The sequence below is a fragment of the Urocitellus parryii genome, chromosome 11 (genome assembly GCF_045843805.1).
Source record: "Urocitellus parryii isolate mUroPar1 chromosome 11, mUroPar1.hap1, whole genome shotgun sequence".
Taxonomy (NCBI): domain Eukaryota; kingdom Metazoa; phylum Chordata; class Mammalia; order Rodentia; family Sciuridae; genus Urocitellus; species Urocitellus parryii.
In genome coordinates this window covers 74762678-74778752 of record NC_135541.1, presented here as the reverse complement: position 1 = coordinate 74778752, position 16075 = coordinate 74762678, and the positions used below count along the sequence as shown (strand labels likewise).

At 34.8% G+C, this 16075-nt stretch overlaps 1 protein-coding gene across 2 annotated transcripts in view; it reads right to left on the bottom strand.

The window, feature by feature from the left end:
• Positions 1 to 16075, bottom strand: part of Abcd3 (ATP binding cassette subfamily D member 3) — an 87146-nt gene that overhangs the window by 4486 nt on the left and 66585 nt on the right. For both annotated transcript variants that reach the window (XM_026409618.2, XM_026409617.2), the window contains exons 14-21: positions 14262 to 14353; positions 14102 to 14174; positions 12727 to 12790; positions 8618 to 8695; positions 8452 to 8517; positions 8274 to 8363; positions 7682 to 7801; positions 1581 to 1685 (exon numbers count right to left, since the gene is read on the bottom strand). In XM_026409618.2, the coding sequence (XP_026265403.1) occupies positions 1581 to 1685; positions 7682 to 7801; positions 8274 to 8363; positions 8452 to 8517; positions 8618 to 8695; positions 12727 to 12790; positions 14102 to 14174; positions 14262 to 14353 (688 nt within the window). The remainder of the gene's footprint in view (positions 1 to 1580; positions 1686 to 7681; positions 7802 to 8273; positions 8364 to 8451; positions 8518 to 8617; positions 8696 to 12726; positions 12791 to 14101; positions 14175 to 14261; positions 14354 to 16075) is intronic.

The window sequence follows — 16075 nt, the reverse complement described above, 5'->3', positions numbered from 1 at the left end:
CTTTACATGAGAATAACTTAAGCCAAAATATAATAGCAAAATTGAGCCTAAAAGATCTGAAAACTTCAGATTTTATCTTTCCATAATTAAGTTCCATACCAGTGGCTTACTCTCAGCAAAATGGCACAAATTCTAAATTGTGCTTAAGTTTTGTCTAAATTCAATTGGTGAATTTGTATTGGTAATGTAGCTGTAAAAGAGCTCTAAGCTTAAGGAGATCACACCTCATTTTCTGTCTATTCATGTTTAAATGTTATAAATGTAAACAATCATTGAAGCTGCATATAAACTTTTTTTCTTTTAAATAGAATTTGTGTTTTAAAGAATTCATACAATTTTATGTAGAGACAGTCTATAACTAAAACATAACAGGAACCACATGGTCAAAATTACTAGTGAAAAGTCTCCACATCATATGAACAAATACAGACTATATGGTTTTATATATAAGAGAATACCACAAATACCTCTAATACCTACAAAAACTGAAAAGGAATGTGAAGAACTGCATAAAAATTACGTTACTAAAACTGATTCAAGAATAAAAAATAAAGCATTAAAAAAAATGAAATCAGTAATTAAAATCTTCCTAAAAAGAGGAATATATAGCAAATTCATTTTTTCATCATTACACTAATGCTTCTCAAACTTTCATGTGCATTTGAATCACCTGGGGATTTTGTTACTATGTAGTAACAAAATGAGATTCTTCATTTCTAACAAACACCTAAACAATGCTGATGTTGCTGATCTGTGACCACAGTTTGATTAGTAGGAATTCATTATATATGTATTTATTTTATATATTTATACACAGACACAAACACACACATATACACACGTATCAAGTATTTGCATGTCTGTGCGTATATACATATATATATATATATATATGTGCAACATAACCTTTTTTATTTACTATAAACGCTCTTTTTTTAATATTTATTTTTTTAGGTGTAGATGGACACAACACAATGCCTTTTATTTTATTTTTTTATGTGGTGCTGAGGATCGAACCCGGGTCCCGCCTGTGCTAGGCAAGCATTCCACCGCTGAGCCACAATCCCAGCCCCTACTATAAACTCTTAAAGAACATGAATAAGATGTTAAAATACTCTTGTACCTCATTAATTTACAAAGAAACTATAAAACAGGAAATGTTATTCTTGTTCTCAAAAATCTAACAGATGGTGGTAATTATTCACGAATGGCAGTGTAAACAAGACTCAGATCTGTTCACTAGAAGTTTGGAAAAATATTTCCCAGGACAAAGAATAAAATGGATACATTAAAAACTGCCAAACGATTACTATTGATCTTTCCTGATAAAAACTAAATCATGTTCAGGTGAAGTTAACTGAACAATCTAAGAAATGATCAGTTTGTTAACTCTTAGTGTAAGTAATCAGGTAAAGGGGAAACAGATTCAAACATTTGTTTAAAATTCTTTAAGCAAGACATCATCTTTTGATAGCAATTCTGTTACTTACTAACTTGGATTCTTCTCTTTGGATACATATTTGGCTGGACATAGCAAATGTGAAGGGGACATAGACCCTCCAAGAACCTGTGACACTCACCTTCCGACAATGACTGTAAATGTAGCCTTCCACATCCACACTGACTGCACTTGTGCATTCATCCAAAATGGCAAACTGGGGTTTATGATAAAATAATCTTGCCATCTGAAGCACAAAAAAGGAAATAATTTGTGTAAACACATGCAAAACCTAAAACTGATAAGGTAAATTTGTTTTAATTAAATATGCATTTTGGATTCCTATAAAGTAAGAAAATTATTCTAACTCAAAAATTCTACTTCCCAGAAATAGAAACAATACAAATAAAGCTAACTGTTTTTAATGTCATCTTAAAGGAGGAAATATAGTACATGGGGAATAATTTATTGCTAAGAGTGAAATAAAGTTCATTAAGCAAACAAGATTAGAGGGCAGTATACCTTAACCAAATCTTAGAATTTAGACAGTAGTTGACTTAGAGCAAAAAAAAAAAAAATCTCTTTTTTAAACATTTGGTTGGTTGTTTAAATAATGATACAAATTGCTATTTCCACCCTTTTTTTTTTTTTTTTGGTACCAGGGAACTGAACTCAGGGGCACTTAACAACTGGGCCACATCCCCATCCTCAGCCCTTTATTTTGAGACAGGGTCTAAGTTGCTTAGGGCCTCACTAAATTGTTGAGGCTGGCTTTGAACTTGTGATCCTCCTGCCTCAGCCTCCCAAACCACTGGGATTATAAGCATATGCCACTGCATAGGCACCAACAGTTTTTAGTGTGCCCATTTTATGTCTCTGTTGTCAATACTGGGTATGTTCATTTTTTAAAGCCTTTGATAATTTTATAAATGAAAAATAACATCAGGACTGTAATACCCTATATTTTTTAGATTATCAGGAATACTGAACACTTTCTCACATTTATTTTATTTTATGAAAACTGTTAATGATGATCCTTTGTCCACAGATATTTTAATTTGTCATCTGACCCCAACAACGATTTCCATGTTGCAAAACCAATAAACACCTTCCTATCCCTACCCAATTTCTCTTCTCAGCAACACTGTGCCCAGATGACTACTCCCTTCTTTAGAAAGTGACAGTGAAACCAATGGGCATCCTCGTGCCTCCTAGGCTGTTTTCTCAAGTTTTCTTTCCAGAACTTTGTCTTCTACTTGACCTTTAAATGTGGGTGCTCCTCAGGCTAATTCCTGATTTCCCTTCTCTTTTTCCTATGCTATAAACTTTCTGAGTGATCTCATTCAATCTTACAATTTCAAGTAGTATTCATATTCTGAAATCTCCCAATATATACCTTCCCCATACTTTTCTAATTTCCAGATTAATATATAAATTCCAATTTGACTTTTCACTTAGATATCTCAAAGGACTCTAATCTTTTAAAGTTTAAAACTCGAAGGCATTTTCTAGATTTATCCCTCTAAAATTCACTCCTCCCCTCATATTTAACATTTCAGAAAATGGCACTAACAAAAAGTCACTCAAGCTAGAGAGCAGAAGTCTTGATCCTTTCCTTCTCCTCTTCCTCCCACCTATGCCTTGAACACCTATAGTCTAGTCCAGTGAGTTCTGCAGAGTTTAAGGTTCACTGTTGCTCATCTCCAGAGTCTGTCCTTGGTGTAGAACACATGCATCTCCTGCCTGGATGACCACAAAGAATCTCCTACTTCTTTTCCCCTCTCTAATCCATTCTCTTTAAAATTAGAGAGAATCTGTCAGAAATGTAAATCAGAACTTCACTCTGGCTTAAAAGCCTTCAAAAACTTCCCATTTAACTCTGAGTAAAATTCAAACTCCTCATGAGGCCTCCAAAGGCCCTACACAATCTTACTCCTGCCCATGATCTAACCTCAACATTCTGGCCATATTGTCTCTTCCCAACTGCTAGGAATAAGGTCTCTGAGGTCTTATAGGTTTAGCACATGTCATTTTCCCCCTATGTCTCAATTGCCTGCTCCTTACAACTTTCAAATTTCTGCCTAATGTTACCTTCTCAGACAAACCAACCCTAATCCCTGCATTTCAATCCAAGTGGGTCCCTTTGTATGTGATGAATTGGAAGTTTGTCTTTGTCTACTCACCTAAGATTGGCAATCATTTTACTCCTCTCTAAGACTAAGATTCACTATAGTAGAGTCTATGATTTAACCACTACTATATACCCAACATTTACATAGGGACAACATTCAAATATCTGAAAAATGAATGACTAAAGCAAATAAACAGCTTTCTTGGGGTTTGTATTTGTATGAGGTGAGGACGAGGAAGCATCAAGTAGACATTATCAAGAAGTTCAGCTCTGCAGAAAATGAAATGTACTGACACAGGGAACCTTAGTCAAGACAAAGATTGATTTTTAGATTAAAAGAGAGAGAGAGAGAGAGAGACCTAAAAATATCTTTCTGAAAGAAAGAGATTAAATTTAAATGGAGGCTGGAAGGGTACAAAACTGAAGGCAAGGGGTGTGATCAAGTCAGAACAGAAGGCCCATAAAATCAGATGAAGACATTTATCCTTTCCCAAGATGGATGGCATATCTGCCATGGACAGCAGAAACAGGGCAGAGCAGATCAGTGCAAAGTCAATCAGAAGACATGGTTATCGGAAGGCATCCCACAAATGTCCTCTTCTCTGCCCCCACCTTCACTACCCATGCTCACATGGAAATTTTCTCAGGTATGTGTGCCCCTCTCTCTTCCATTATGCTGTCAGCTACTTGATTCCACAACACAAGAAAGCTATCAAGTCATATTGCTGCTTGAGTTTAATAAGCCCACCCCCTCTATCCATTTTAACATTCACTAGCTATGTCTGTTTGGCAAGCTACATAACTTTACTTAAGTTCAATTCCTCTGTAAATTGAGGCATTCACAGTTCTTGTCTCACAGAACTGTTGTAAGGATTAAATAAGATAACTTGTGTAATGTACTTGGCACAGTGTCTATCACCTATTAAGCAACCAAAAATTAGCTATTGTTTAACTGAAATAATAGCCTCTCTTTTTCCTTTCCTTTAGAGTGGTAGAGTAAACAATGGGGTAGAAAACTCAGGATAGGAAGTTCCTAAATGATTATCACAAAAAATGAGAGATGAGTAAAAATAAGTAAAATGATTGCCAAGCCACGCTGTGAACGCCTATGAACTGGAAACCATAAAAATGTGGTGGCACCAATCCATACATCATCATCTCAATTTCTTCAGCCATGCTCAGAAGCCTGGTAGAGAAACACTCAGGCAAACAACTTTTCTTGGTTTGGCGTTTAGAAGAAAAAGGAGTAGGAAAGAAAGTTAAGGGGCAAAATCACCTGTTCATCTCTTTAAGAATGTCTCTGGAGCATCTCCTATGCATCAGGCTCAGGACTATGTCCTTGTATTAGACAGGGAAGAAGGCAGAGTCAGAAGAGGACCAAATAACATAGAAAAGGAAAATATTCTGGAGAGCTCAGTGAGTCTGAAGAAGAGGGACAGTCATCAATTTAAGGCAAAATAAAAATAATTATTAAAATGAATTTTTAAAACACTAAAAATTTTGATATCTCTGATATGAGGGTTTAATTCCTTTCATACTTTTATCAATATTCCCACTTTTCTACCATAAGAACTTTTTCATAATTAAATATTGAAAAATTACTAACTAGGGATAGCAAGAATAGAGGAATAGAAAAGATAATTTTTTCTATTAGACAACCCAACTAATGATATCAGCTGAAACAATCCTGGGTAATGATGGGTGGCCTAAATGGGTGCAATGAAAAGGAAATGTCACTTTTGAGATTTCTAGGAACAATGAGAAGAGAACTGGTAAGGCAGCCCACCTGCACAGCAAGAGATACATAACGTACTGGGATTAAGAGCAAGAGCTCTGGTGTTAGACCCATCTCAGTTGAATCTCAGTTCTGCCTTTAACAGTGAGACATTAGAAAGCTGCTTAAGTTCTCCAAGACTTTACTCGGGACTGTACCTCACCTCAAAGGGATGCTGGGAGATAGGAACAGCCATTTGAAACCAATCTTCCCTCTTCATTATCCCAGTGAACTTTCTTCTTAGCTATAATTGAAGGCTGCCTAGTCAGTTGATAATATGGAACTCCTGATAGATTATAAGGGCAGGACTTAGCAGTGCCTTGCACAGAACAGATTTTCTCCTTTTCACTGCACCCATTTGGGCCCAGCCATCATTAGCCAGGATTGTTTCAGCTGATATCATAAGTTCGGATGTCTTAAATCTCTGATCAACAGAGGCTTGCTTCACTGCTGAAATAATGAATTAGTCATCTTTTCCCCTACATGTACACTATGCTCACTGGACCTCCCTGTGTTAAACATCACTCCATTCCCTCTCTTGTCCCAAATTCAAATTCGGACCTTCCTACCCAAGTTTTTTTTGGTTCATTTGTTTTACACCAACCTTCACTCTTAGAGATGGTTGTAGGTGGTTCTTAAACATTATGCCTTCTTTCCTCCTAACTTTTTTTTTTAGCTTTAGGTGGACACAATATCTTTATTTTATGTGGTGCTGAGGATCGAACCCCGGTTCTGCCCGAACTAGACGAGTGCTCTACCACTGAGCCACAATCCCAGCCCTCCCCGAAACTTTTTACTTTGACAATTTTTCAGTCCTACCAAGACAACTAAAGAACAGTAAAATCAACACACATATACTCTTTACCTCACTTCACCAATGTTAATACTTGTTGTGTTAGCCTTCTCTTTCTGCCCCTCTGAAACAAAACAACAAACCCTCTTTTAAACTTCACCTTCAACTCTCCAAACACTGGCCTATACAGATCACACCCTGCTTGGGGCTTGGCCATACTCTGGTCACACTGTACCACTGGATGAGCTTATATCTGTAATAGTTGTTCCCAAACAACTATTTATTGTAATAAATGCCTGGTTTTAAGGGTTCTCCCTGCACTTTCTATCGCTTGCTTTCCCCAGATATCCTCTCACCCCTCTCTCACACCCTTGAATTTCTCACCTTCACAAAATACTACCCCAAATGTACCTTTATACCACACACACAGAATTTCTCAGTTAGGCACATTTGTAATTTTTTCTGAGTTTCCACTGTGTCCATGAACTTCCTCCTTTCATTTTTTTTGAAGTTATAATATACAAATTTAAATTTGTTCTCAATTTGCAGTTGTTTCGATAGTCATCTTCTAAACTGGCTTCTAGAAATGCCCAATTATTTCAAACTCTCTCTCCTCCAGCCCAATTTCCATTTGGAATACAGCATATATCTCTTTTCTCTTGTGTTTAGGATTCATTCTTCTCTCTTGACTAATCTCATGTACTAGCCAGGCAAATAACAATATTAGGAAAATTAGGTAACTAAAGGTAGACTATAACCTAAAGATAACAGGTAAGAAATTCTACCATAAACCATTTCTTTTGCTTTTTTTCCTTAACCATAGTTTTCCCTAATTTCCATAAGGCTAACACTGAGGAAAGAAAATCCTCACTCTCTTCAAACTATGGAATGCATAGATAGAAGATGACCCTTTAGAAGTTATCCCTCTTAACAGGGTATCCAAAGTATCGTTGTTAACACATATGTTTAGGCCATATTTTTGTTTTGGGATAAGTTTTGTTGTAAAAATTAAAATAGTCCCTTCTACATGTTTCCTTATATTAGGAAAATTTAAAACTTCAAAACAACTTTAAGCAGTAAGTAAAGATACATATAATAGTGAAGGGAAAAGCAAGAGCAGAGAATAAAATGATAATAAAATTGAGCTGATGATTTTTAGTACTTTCAGCTATTTCAGGGAGAATAGCATAAATAAGACAAAACAGGCATCTGTGGGGCAAAGATACAGAAAGAGATCTTATAACCCAATCAGATTTATCATATATCCCAGGCCAATGCACTAGTTTCCCCCAACTTTGAGAAAAATACATTATAGTATACCACTGGATCTGCAGCTTTTCCTTTCAGAATATTATTAATCAATTTTTCAGAATTCCAAATTTACATGCAAGTTAAAAATTTCTAAATTTACCATTTAAACTAATCTTTATTGTAATAAATGCTAAAGAAGACAATAAAACTGTCTTAATTAATCAAAATGCTGAACTCTAGAACAACTTTCAAGCAAGCAATTGCACTTTGTATAAGTCTTCAGAGTATACTTACTGCCATTCTCTGTTTTTCTCCTCCACTAAGCACATCCATCCAATCCTGAATGCTGTCCCAGCCTCCTTCCCGTTCAAGGATATGACCCAACTGTACATTGTCCAGGTACTCCTTCAGTACCTTTTGGCAAATGATTAAAGACAAAGTCAAGCTTATGATAAACCAATATTCTTTATATTGTTTTATTTAAATTAGTATCTCTATAATTCGATTGCCAATGCCATTTAAAAAGATACTCTTCAGGAAAAAAAATGTGGCATAAAAGTAGTTCTGAACTTTTCAATGCCTATCTATATCAATCTTGACAAAACATGTTTAGCTGCTTAGAGAGATTAATACTATTGTGCATAATCAAAGGATGAGGGCAATTAGAAAAATAAGTGATAATGTAAAGACAGCTGTACATGTGAGGATCACACTTAAGCAAACTGGTTATCACCTCACCTCAACTTAGAAAGTCATAATTAAGGGCTCAGGAAGGCTTCAAAGGGTGGGACAAACTACCCGGAATCTGAATACTTAACTGACTCAAAAAAAAAAAAAATGTGAAAGGGAGCATTTTCAATGGGTCTAGATTATGAATAGTCCTTACAAGATCAGATATCCCCTTCTTTTTCTGATCTTCTCTTCCATCTGGATATATCACTTGGTCTCGAAGCGTTCCAAGAGTCATATAAGGTCTCTGACAGTAGTATAGCAACATTAGAAGGTAAGTTTTTAAAACATAAATAAAAAGATCTTAAACATTACAAAACAACTCAAGATCATACCTGAGGAACATAAAATAACTTTCCTCTCTCTGGCTTAGTTAGACGTCCTCCAAAAAGAGGCCATAACTATAAAAGGAGAGAGGAAAGATGTCAGTCATGAAATTCACAACATAGTAGACAGTATTGCAAAATAAGGCTGAAAATTTGGAGGCCAATTTCTACATACTTCACCAAGAACACGAAAGAGTGAACTCTTTCCACAGCCATTTGGACCACAAATTAGAACATTGGCCCCAGATCGAACCTGAAAGAAAATTAATCTATGAATTAATTAAATCAAGTAAATATATATGCAATAATCATTTTCTTAGAGACAAATAGCTCCTTGCTAATGATAAACCTTCTTTTTTGTCTGTAAATGTGACATTAGATAGAGCAGTAGAGGGTTATATTAAGAAATATTTTACTTTTGCTTACTTTACAGTTTTTTTCATTTAAAAACCACTGATTGTTATCACTCAATTTGAATTAGAAACAAAGCTAAAACTTTAAAAATATCTGAGAATTCTTGAAAACAATGTGCATATCCATCTTATAAAAAAATAATTGTATATACAAACTGTTCCTATGACTTGCTTATATTACTTAACAATGTATTACAAATATACATTATATTTGTATATTTAGATCCCTCTGTCCATTCTTTTAATGCCTGCAGTACAATCCATTGTAAGAATACACTAACGTATTTAAACACACTTCCTTTGGTTAAATAGTTACGGCACCTGCATTTTGTTTTGCTTTCTTAGATAAAACTGCAATGAACCTCTGTATCAGCAAGCAAATTTATGCACTAGTGAAAGTCTACAGATTCTTAGAAATTAGAAGTGTTGGATCAAACTTCATGTGCATTATAAATACTTACAAATGGCACCAAATTTTTCTGTAATAACATAAAGTGAAATGTAAAAATGTAAAGTGTGGTTACATTCTAAGCTTATGGCGTTTTAAGTATCTAATCACCTCTATGAGAAATGAGAAATGAAAAAACCCAGGTTATAATTCTAGTTTACAACATTAACATCCACATAGCACAGCAGGAAAGAAGTCTGATCAGAGAACCAACTGTGTAGCCTGGCTTTGACAAATTTTTTAAATTCATGAGCCTTAGATTCCTATTATTTAATTCAATTAATATTTACTGAATGTTCTGTGTTAATCTCTCTTACAGGGCTGCATTAGTGAATAAAAGAGACAACAAAACCCCTGCTCTTATCTGTTAATATTCTAGTGGGAAGAGAAATACAATAGAGAATATGCATAATAAATAAGTAAATTAAGTTGTGTTAGAAAATCTCAAGGGTGGTGGAGGAAAAACAGGTCAGGATAAGGAAACTCTGGAGAGGGTGAGGGAAGTTGCATTTTTAAGGTCAAGAGTAGACCTAATTGAAATGGGTAGAACTTTGAAAGAAGTGAATTAGAATTTATCTGGAGAAAAACTCTTCCAACCCATCTTCACTCACAAAAACCTGGTGCAAAGGCACTGAAAAAGGAAGGTAGCTGTCCTTTTCAAAGAAACAGAAAAGAGGTTGATTTGGCTGGAGAAGAAAGAGCAGAAGTGAAGAGTAGTAGGAAAGCGATGGGGACAGGACGGGGCAGGAGAATCCTACAAGGCATTGTAAGTCACTGAAAGGACTTCAGCTTTTGCTATAATGAAATGGAGGGTCATCAGCATTATTTATATTAGCCAACAGGTGGAAGCAACTAAAGCAGATGCATGAATCAACAAAATGTGGAATATACATTACTACTATCATGTGGATTTTGAGTGTCCCCTAAAGGGGAAACTTGGCCCTTTGGGTGGCACTATTGGGAGATAGTAGAAACTTTAAAAAGTAAGGTCTAATGGGAGGTCTTTAGGTCACCAGAAGCATGCCCTCAAAAGAGACAATGGGACCACAGTCCCTTTCTCTTCCTCTCTTTCATTTCTCAGCCATGAAATGAGTACTTCTGCTCTGCCACAGGTTTCTACCATGATGTGCTGCTTTGCTACAGGTCCAAAGCAACAGTACTAACCAATCATGGACTGGAAGCTCCAAACTGTGAGCCAAAATAAATTTTTTCTTCTAAGTTAGTTATCTCAGATGTTGTTACAGTAACATAAAACTAACACACATAAAATGGACTAGTACTCAAACTTTAAAAAATAAATTTTAATACATGCTACAATATGAATGAATCTTGAAAACACTGTATTAAGTAAAATAAGCCAGATACAAAAAAGACAAGCATTGCAGAATTTTGTTATATGAGATAGCCAGAATAATCAAATTTAAAAACAGAAAGCAGACCAAATCCCTTCTAACTTTGCTTAAGTCATATGTGTACCTATAATGTTAACTTACTTTACTTCTGGATTCAGACAGAAATAAAGGAAAGCAGCAGAAAGGACCAAGAGGCATTCTTAAATGGAGAAGTCCCATGTCCCTTTTTACCCTCAGGAAGTGGCAATAAATAGGCTTCTGGAAAACTGATGAAGACAGGGGTTCTGAGCTGTGTTTTTGCTCTGAAAGCAAGTCTGGAAGGTGGCTACCTACTTGGCACAGGATACACTAAAGGGACTGGAGTACTGAGGGCTAACTAAGGAAGCACTTCTGTGACCCTTGGAGCCATTTGACATTTACCAACCATATTTAGATTTTCTGTACTTCCTCTAGTGTTTCCTAGATTTAAAATGTGATAGTGATATAATTCTCATTGTTGGGCAAGTTCAAAGTACTTTGCATAACTAACATTGTTCACTTTTACAGTTTTTTAAGAAGATAGGAGATGTACTTAATTACTAAGAGCAGAAAAACTGAAGGTCTAACAATTTAAAAACAAATACAATAATTACTCTTTATTTTGTAAAGTATTAGATAATGAAAGCAGCTGAAGAAACTCCCAGATAAAACACAGATTACAGAAGGCCATACACATAAGCATGTAGAGAAAAATTATAGAGCTGTGCTGTTCAATATAGCAGCCACTGGTCATATGTGGCTATTTAACTTAAAATCAAACTAATAAAATTAAATAAAGTTTAAAACTGAGTGAGCTCCTCGGCTGTACTAGTCACATTCTGAATGTACCTGACTATAGTGCTGTACAGAGCAGATAAAGAACATTCCATTATCACAGAAAGTTCTATTAGACAGAGGAGAGAGTCTGCAAGATAGTAATTTGTTACTAATCTTTACAAGACCATTCATACAGTCCCACAGTCACATAACTTAAACAGTAATCCTTAGATCCCCAAGTCTTAGAAATTACACAAAAATATTCATTGCTTTTTATTTTTAATGTGGACTATCATATCCTGTTTCACTAAGAGCATACACTGAACCAGCATCACTACTCACTTGGCCTGGAATTCTACTTTTTTGAGGGATAGCTATTTGTAGTGCAATTGGGCTGCTCTCCTGCTGGTTTATCAGTAATAAAATAGCCTATGTCTTATTTTTATAGGTATAAATCCTCCTGTATAGTCAAAACAATACCTAACCATAATTTCTTTTTTAATTTAAATGAAATTAAAATTATATTCACATATTTAAATTATCATTCTACACTTTCTGCAATGATGGAAATGTTCATATATCTGCTCTGTCCAATACCACAGCCAGGTGTGGATACTGGTCACTTAAAATGTGACCAGTATGACCGAGGAACTTAATTTTAAATTTTGTTTAATTTTAATTAGTTTGATTTTAAATTAAGTAGCCACATATAACTAGTAGCTATTGTACTGAACAGCATAGCTATAGAATTTCAATTAACTATATCTTCTATGGCTTTCTTGGTATGTACTTTATTTGCAAAAAAAAGAAATATTTGATACAGTAGTAGTACTTGAAATTTTAAAGTCAGGTCAAAATTAGATTTCTAAGTTATTTAAAGACTTAGGTGTGTTGTTTTTTATTTTTTCCAATTTGTTCTTTTTGGAGATACAGTAGAGTATATTCTGACATATTGTACATACATGGAATATAACAGATCCTAATTAGGATCCTATTCTTGTGTTTGTACATGATGTGGAGTTACCCTGGTCATGTATTCATAGGATACATTCAAGGATAGGAAAGTTATATCCAATTAATTCTACTGTCTTTCCTATTCCTCTCCCTCTTTCCTTCCCTTCATTCCCCTTTGTCTAGTCCAGTGAATGAGGATTTAGTTTTGAAATAATTTCTGTGAACTTAGATATTAAATCAAGCCTTAAAATTAATTTAAATATTCAGACAATAATTTTTCAGTTCACTTTTTAGGCTTTTATGTAAGCATCTTAAAACTTACTTCAAAATTAAGATCTCGGATTAAGATATCTCCATTTGGTGTTGCTAAAGGAACATGATCAAACCTGTAGAGGAAGTTAATAAAGAGAATGATTTTAAAATATATAAGGAACTTGTACAATTTAATACCAAAACCACAAAAAACCTGATTTTAAAAACTGGGAAAGAACACAAATAGAGACTTCATAAAAGAAGAAATTTCAGATGGTCAACAGGCATATGAAAAGGTGCTCAATACCTCCAACTACAAAGGAAAATGCAAATCAAAACCACAATGAATATCACCTATTAGAATGACTATTATCCAAAAGACAAGAGGTAATGGCTGGCAAGATGTGGGGAATGGGGAACCCTTGTACACTGTTGGTAAGAATGTACATTAGGGCTGGGAGTATAGCGGAGTGGTAGAGTGCTTTGCTATCATACACAAGGCTCTGGATTCCCAGTATCTAAAAAAAGAAAAGTAAATTGAAAAAGCCACTTTAGAAAACAAAAAATTAAAAATGTAATTACCATCTGATGCAGCAATTTCACTTCCAGGTAGATTTACAAAGAAAATAAAACCAGAAAACCAGATAACCAAAACCAAGGCCAGACAACCAGATAATCAAAAATCAGACAATCAAAGAGATATCTGAACTCCCATAGTCACTGCAGTATGTATTCTCCAAGCTGAGTTACAGAAATCACTAAATTTCCTTCAATTAATGAAAGGATGAAGAATATAGTGTGTGAATACATACATACATACATACATACATACAAATGGACTATTATTCAATCTTTCAAAAAGGAAGGAAATCCTGCCATTTTTGAGATGGATGGAACATTATACTGTGCAAAATAAGACAAAAAGAAAAATACTATAAAATCTTACTTATGTAAAATCTAAAATAACCAAATTCATTGAAAGAGAGAATAGAATGGTGGTTTTCAGAGGCTGAAGGAGGAAAAAATGGGGATGATGTTGGTCAAGGGTATAAAGTTTTGGTCATAATACAAGAGCAAGCTCAGGAGATTTAATGTATAGCATGGGACAATAGTTAAAAACAATGCATTGTATACTTGAAATTTGTTAAGATAAATCTTAAATTCTCACACATACATACAAATGTTAACTATGTAGAGACGTCAGACATGTTAATTAGCTGAAATGTGGTGATAATTTCACAATGTATACATAATGTCAAAACAATCTAGTTGCATATCTGAAATATATATTTTCTATGTCAGTGATATCTCAAAGCAATTTCTTAAAAAACAAGATTAATTTTAAATTAAATACTAAGCAACTTTAAGCTAAAAGAGAAAGGTTATTACAAAAGCTTAACAAGGCTACTATAAAGCTTATGGTGCTAAAGAATCTTTTGACATACTTTATAATGTTATCTGCAATGATGATTTCTCCAGTACCAGGTATCAAGGTACTGACTTGTACTCCTTCAGTACCTGAAATGGAAAATACGTATTAAAGCATCATATTGTGTCAGTAAAAACTTAAAAATTGTGACCTCAAACTCTGACATTCATATTTACCCTTTTCCTGCTGCAAGACCATTGTGCGTTCATATTTGCCATGATTTAAATCCTTCAGTACTTGCATTAATTCTGTAATCCGGGCAGTAAAACTAAAATTTTAAAAACAGGAAACCATAATCAAAATTCCAGACTATTATTACATCTTTTATTTTATACAAACCTAACTGGAATTTCTAAAATTATAATTCAGTTTAAATAAAATAACTCAAAAGAAGTCTCACCATGAAGAATTAGTGCTTTCTTCAGTAAAAGCAGGAACATGGAGATAAGGGAAGAGGTTTCAGAAACTCCCCAACTCAACCACACAATATGTGATTAACAAGCAAAACAAGACAGTTGTTTAATGTTAGAATTTTAAGGAATATTTTTATGGACCCTATAAAAGGACAATTGCTAGTGTACTCCTCAGACCCAGGAAGGAGAGACACTGTGATCCCTACTGGAGTGACCTATTAAGAAATGTGTAAAATCAACCTTTCCATCTGAGTGAAGAATACACTAGATGTGTGCCAAATGCATGCTGCCTCCCTGAACACAGGGAAGAATTGGGAACAGTCTCTTTTTCTTACTCTGGAAAGGGAAAAAGATAAAGAGTTCTTAATATTAGATGGAAATTGCTGGGGCAATAGACAGAAACCAAAACTAGTAACATTGTGGTTATCAGAGAAGTAAAAGGGAATTTTTAAAGAACAAGCAGAAAGGTCCTAAAGGAAATTTTGGGAGGTGATGGATGTTTTTATGGTATTGATGGAGTGATGTTTTCCCAGGTTTTCACTCATTAAGTTGTATGAATTAAATACATAGTTTTTTTAATACGTCAATCACACCTTAATAAATTTTTTAAAAGAAATCCTCAAGGAACAGAGCCATACCACTCCACATAGCATGAAATATATAAAAGCATGAGCAAAGTTATTACAAATAGAAAAAATATCAACATTCTCAAGAGAAAGAGACTCCTCATAGTGGTTTGCAAGTTCTAATTGACCATGAAGATATTAACTATCACAGGGGGAAAAAGAAAGGAATGAAGAGAAATGTGAAGATGAATCACAGGCCCAAGAAAGATCTTAAGTGATCAAATTCCCTCAGGTAATCTGAAATTTATAGGGCTTTTTTCATTATGGTTTTTCTTTTACATTTGAGTCAAATGGGGTATAATTTCTCATTTTTCCAAGTGTACAGGTTGCAGAATCACATTGGTCATACAGTCACGTATACACATACAGCAATACTAGTGTCTATTGTATTCTGCTGCCCTTCCTATCCCCCTTCCCCTCCCCTCCCCTCCCCTCCCATCACTTCTCTGTACCAAATCTAATGTGCCACATTTCTTCTTTTTTTTTCCCTCACACCATCATACATGTATTTTTTTTAAATAACGATGAGGGTGTCCTTCCTTCTTCCGTGCAATTCCCCTTTTCCCTCCCATTGCCTCCCACCTCTCTTCCCTATTTAGTGGCAATCTTCTTCTCATGGTCTTCCTCCCTACCCCATTTTGAGTCACTCCGCTTATTCAGAGAAGACATTCGGCATTTTTTTAGGGTTTGGCTAACTTCACTTAGCATAATCTGCTCTAATGCCATCCATTTCCCTGTAAATGCCATGATCTTGTGTTTTTTTTTGATGCTGTGTAATATTCCATTGTGTATAAATGCCATATTTTTTTTATCTATTCATCTATTGAAGGGCATCTAGGTTGGTTCCACAGTCTAGCTATTGTGAATTGTGCTGCTATAAACATTGATGTGGCTGTGTCCCTTTAGTATTTTCTTTTTAGGTCTTTTGGATATAGTCCAAGAAGGGGAATA